Raw genomic sequence first — 5,254 nt, forward strand, 5'->3', positions numbered from 1 at the left:
GATTCTCAGATGAGGGGCAATCATTTTTTTAAAATAATAGCTTTGCTGAAAGCAGTTTTTTCAACCAGTTTCCAAACTTTTACCATTACCTTTTTTCATTTCCTCTCTTTAGGCGTAAACATTTCTGTTGAATGTGTTTAAATTCTACATTCAAAACCAATCTAATGAAATCTCAGACACTGCTTACACTTAGTTGAGTTGATGAATAAAAATGAGGAAGACTTGATTCGGTTCATTTACTTTATTCAACACATCACAACTTATAATTTACTACAATATCTGTCAGGTTGTGAAACTAGTTTATTTGCAGTTAACTCGACACCTTTCAAACTACAGCTCAAAGTGTCCTTGGCGGTATTTTTCCCATCAAATGTCTCTTTGAGTTTTGTTCTGGCCTGAATAAGATAATGTAGCATTTTGGAACAAAAATGCATGTCAGCAAGCCAAAGCTGGAGGCCAGAATAGCAAATATCTCCACAGCCACAGTGAACTTCCCAGGAGAGCTGACATATGCCGGGATGAATGTGATCCAGACTGCACAGAATATCAACATGCTGAAGGTGATCAGTTTGGCCTCATTAAAGCTGTCTGGCAGCTTCCTGGCAAAAAAAGCAAGAATAAAACACAAGAGAGCAAGAAGTCCGATGTAACCCAGCACAGCCCAGAACCCGACAGCTGACCCCAGAGCGCACTCTAAGATGATCTTATCTTTATAGTATATCATGTTCATCCTTGGGAATGGAGGGTTGGTTGTGAGCCAAAGTACACAAATTACAACCTGAACCAGGGTGAAACTCAGAACACTGAGCCTCTGCTGGGCAGGACCGAACCATTTCATCATATTTCTGCCTGGAAGTGTCGCCCTGAAGGCCATTAACACCACTATAGTTTTCCCGAGGACACAAGAGATGCAGAGGACGAAGGCGATGCCGAACGCAGTGTGCCGCAGCATGCAGGACCACTCAGAGGGCCGGCCGATGAAGGTGAGGGAGCACAGGAAGCACAGCGTCAGGGAGAAGAGCAGCAGGAAGCTCAGCTCGGAGTTGTTGGCTTTAACAATGGGAGTCTCTTTATGAGTCCGAAAAATTATTGATGTCAGTAGAGATAAAAATATGCCCACACAACCAAATCCAGTTAAAAGTGCCCCCATGATCTCGTTGTAGGAGAGGTACTCAGTCGGCTTCGGGAGACACTGGTCTTTCTTTTCATTCGGCCAAAATTCAGGTGGACAGATCAAACAGTCGGGAGAATCTAACAGTGGAGATAGAGAGAGAGATTTTAAAACATGCATTTCTTTCCTTTTTTGTTTCTACTGCAAACATGAATGAATTCATTTTCTGTCTCACTTGTCTCATTACTAATTGTCCCCTCGGGGCACTCAAAGCAGTCGAAGCAGCACACAGGTTTATGCTTCTTTATCGCCTTTCGAGTCCCTGGGGGACACGGCTCTCTGCAAACAGACCTCGGCACCTGATTAGAGAAAACACAACGTGAGAAAATTCATAAATGCACCTAAATGCACTGTAGGAAAACACTATAATTCAGCTGGGAGAATTAATTACACAGATAGTCATTTCACCTCGATACTGTTTCCTCCCCAAACTATCCTGGTGTTGTCTTTTAGTTTGAATTTCTGCCCCTCTGGCAGAGACGTGTCAAATTGGCCGATGTTTACGATCTCAACAGAGCCGTTGTCTTTTATTTGCCAGTTAACTAAGTCATACTGGGCAACTGAGTCTCCGTTTTCATCAAAGAAAACCTTGGCCCCACTCTGTGTTGTGAAGTTCACGTACTTAATGTGCTCCAACACCTGTAAGAGGACAATCAGGACATTTCAGCATATTTGCGAGAAACCAATAAGATTTGTAGCTAATATTCAAATGTAAAAGTTCAAGCTCAAGGTAAGGAAAACATTAATATTAAGTATCTTATGCCTGAGTAAATATACCAGAACTTACTAATTTAGGCCGAACTTGGTCTTTAGTCACACAGGACTTTCCAGTGGTTGGATTTGAGCCATTGTGACATTGCAGTAGTGCGTGAATAGCATACGCCACCAAGTACACAGCTTTGTACACATTATTCTCTGGCCTAAAATGTGTCACGTCTGTGTAGTCACTGGAGACTGTGCTGAGATCTTCTGTGCCAGTACACGTAGCAGAAGTATTTGACGGAGAGAAGCTGCAGTCAAAGAACGACTCCCAGAAATCTTTAACTATAGCACTCTGTGGTTCGTCAGAGGGTTTAAAGCTGAGTAAGAATTCACCAAGACCTGGGATGGAGGCCTGAGGGAGGGCGAAGCCCATCGCCCCCTGCAAAATGCTCTTTCTCCCAACAGAAGCCAGGTCTGTTTGAGTGATCCAAGCCTCACTGCCAACCCATTGCTTTCCAGTGATGTTATACTTCTCTATTTCTGACAAGAACGATTTGGTGAAGGATAAGGGCAAAAACAAGAGGACCACCTTGGACGAGGATTTCCTCAGAGCTTCCACAATAGCAGGAAATTTTACATGTGTCTTTGAGTAAGGTAACCGGTATTCAACACATATGCCCTCTTTTTCTGCTTCCTTTGCAAATGCCGTTGTACCTTCTTCTGAGTACACGCCCTGACAATAAATGATCCCCACCCAGCGCCAGTCAAAGTATTTCATGAGGTGCACCAGACCGATGATTTGGAAGCGGTCACTGGGCACAGTTCTGAAGAATGTGGGGAACTGCCTTTTGTCACTCAAACAAGCACAAGTGGAGAGATGGCTCACCTTCAAAGAAAGAAAACATGTTAACCACAACAAGGCAGAATAAACGTTCTTCAAAGATGGAAACATGAATAAATCCCAGTTATTTCCCAATCACGTCTCCTCACCTGTGGAATGGATAGCGGGCTGAGTATTATGTTTATGTCTTTACTCACTCCGGAGGAGGAATGGCCCAGGAGAGCCTGTATCTGATCAGTGCAGCCCTTTGAGTCCTCTCCGTTTACGGCTTCCATTGCTGCTCGAATCAGGTTCTCCTCCCCACAACCATTGTACAGCCTGTAGCCCAGACTCAATCCAGGAAGGAGCTTAGTATCTCTGTTGATCTCCTCCACTGTAAACATCACTATCCTGGCAAACTTCAGTTCCCTGTCATTCAGCCTACACACAGTGTTCGCTTGTTATTAATAAATGACATTAGAGCTGATCACATTCACACACAAAACATACACACGTTTTACAGCACATTCACTTACTTTTTGCAGTATGTATACGGCAATGCGTGGTAGCCATTGTCAATCAATTTGCGTGTAGTAGACAAAGCGAAAACTCCTCCGATAATGAGATCACCATCTTTAGAAAACTCCTTGAACCCTGTTTGCCCAATCATTTTGCATGTTTGTTTTTCTGACTTTATCCCTGCCAGCAGAGTGAAGAGGATACAAGTGATCCAACCCATCATGAGTCTCCCTGTTCTTCACTGAAAGCAACTCTGACCTGGGAACTGACCTTTATAGTGTTTCTTTGTACCATGAGAGAAGAATCAACAGCCAATGTGAACGTACTCCTAATTCCCATAAGATTATTCTCAACGCATTACTGCACTTCTAAGAAACCCAGCCCAATGACGTGTAGGAGACAGAACTGATTTACCTGTTCTCTGAGGATCTGCACAGGATTGAAAAATAATAAATACATTGTTGAGAGAAGTTGTTTCGTTGTGCTGTATCTGTTTAAATGTTGCAGTCAATTACAGATGTTTGCCAGTAGTGGATCTCTAAAAACATATCAAGGTAATAAAAACAATAACAATAAAACAACAACAACAATAACAATAACGATAACAATAACAATAACAATAATAATAACTAGGGCTACGTTGTAGCACTGAACGGGCCCGAGCACACGCAACTTGGGACCTGTTGCTGTTGGTGGAGAGAGCGATCGGCGACCTGGCACACGGCTCCGCGTTGCATGTGTTTTGCGCACTGCGGGAAGGATAAACGCTTCACTTCCTGCGTCTGTCACGAGACGTCGATCCTTGCCTGCTAATTGCGCATTACTGTTCACGCTATCAATTGCAGATCACACAGTGAAAATTTTATGTAAATCGAATTATAGTTGTAAAACAAAGCTTACTTCCTGTTGCCAGTAGGTGGCGCCATCACTATTATTACATACAGACTAATAGATCTTTTCAAATCGGGGCTCTGATGTAGCGTGAGCAATTTTGTGTCAATTGGACAATGTTACAACAACCTAATTATCACACTGATCAGTAGGTGGCGCCATGACCCTGAATTAATATTAATATATGGAGCTGTTCAGGTCAGGTTTGTGATCATAGGTCAGAATTTGGGGGCCGGTTGGATAATGCAGAGTGGATTTACAAAGTATTTCCTGTTTCATGGCAAATCAGTAGGTGGCGGTATGACACTGAGGAAATATTGACACATGGAGCTGGTCAGGCTTGGACTCTGATCATGAGACAAAAGTTTGGTGGTGAGAGGCCAAAACGTGTGCTCAGATTTATATTTATGGTCTGTATTTGGTAAATGGTCTGTATTCATATAAAGCACTTTTCTTGTCTTGTTAACCACTCAAAGAGCTTCACTGTACAGTTTTGTCATCCACCCACTCACACACGTTCATACAAGGCTTCCACATGCAGCACTTTCTCTATCACACATCCTTCATACACTGCCGTCAGCTGTCTTTTGGGTTCAGCGTCTTGCCCAATGACGCCTTGGCATGTGTGGAATGAGGGAGACGGGAATCAAACCCATCTCGACCTCCCGAGCCACAGCCGACCCTTCAGTTCATGCATTGAGGGGAAAAGGTTGATGTTTTCCTTCAGGTTTCAAAAGTGCCAATCTCATTACATAGTGACAATAATCTGGTTCATTTGAAAGAAAAAGCCTTTCATATGTGAAGGGTAAATTCTGCATGAGAAAGAGTGGCCGATATTCTATAAATTTAAGTAAACCATCAACAATGCACAGCTGAGGATATGACCACTAGATGGAAGCAGTCAACCAATCCCCTTTCTCAGGTCTGTTGTGGAAACCATGGTGGAGGAAAATAAATATCAATAATTCCCTTCACAATTTCATGTTTCCTCTCTTGTTGGATCTCAGAGTGAGTTGGTTTGTTTTCAGGGTTTTGCTCTGATGAGAACAAACAATTCTGTTTGACAAATAAAACACAAATTTTTTAAATCAATATTTTCCAGCCCAAGCACTTTCATGAGGTTACTCATGTGAAACTCAAACTGACGACAC

At 42.7% G+C, this 5,254-nt stretch overlaps 1 protein-coding gene across 1 annotated transcript; it reads right to left on the reverse strand.

Moving 5' to 3' along the window:
• Positions 1-337: 337 nt before the first annotated feature.
• Positions 338-3,033, reverse strand: LOC117773222 (extracellular calcium-sensing receptor-like). The gene is made up of 5 exons (XM_034604940.1): positions 2,864-3,033; positions 1,959-2,759; positions 1,590-1,810; positions 1,347-1,483; positions 338-1,251 (listed from the first exon to the last, which is right to left on the reverse strand). The coding sequence occupies exons 1-5, from the start codon at positions 2,987-2,989 to the stop codon at positions 338-340; spliced, it is 2,199 nt and encodes a 732-aa protein (XP_034460831.1). The 5' UTR covers positions 2,990-3,033.
• Between the last annotated feature and the right edge of the window lie 2,221 nt (positions 3,034-5,254).

This window comes from Hippoglossus hippoglossus, chromosome 13 (assembly GCF_009819705.1).
Source record: "Hippoglossus hippoglossus isolate fHipHip1 chromosome 13, fHipHip1.pri, whole genome shotgun sequence".
In the NCBI taxonomy this organism is placed as follows: Eukaryota; Metazoa; Chordata; class Actinopteri; order Pleuronectiformes; family Pleuronectidae; genus Hippoglossus; species Hippoglossus hippoglossus.

Coding starts and splice junctions, on each gene's coding strand:
- LOC117773222 (XM_034604940.1), bottom strand. CDS start 2,989: ATGGAAGCCGTAAACGGAGAGGACTCAAAGGGCTGCACTGATCAGATA. Junction 2,760..2,863: donor GCCCGCTATCCATTCCACAG/GTGAGGAGACGT, acceptor CTTTCTTTGAAG/GTGAGCCATCTCTCCACTTG. Junction 1,811..1,958: donor ACCAAGTTCGGCCTAAATTA/GTAAGTTCTGGT, acceptor GTCCTCTTACAG/GTGTTGGAGCACATTAAGTA.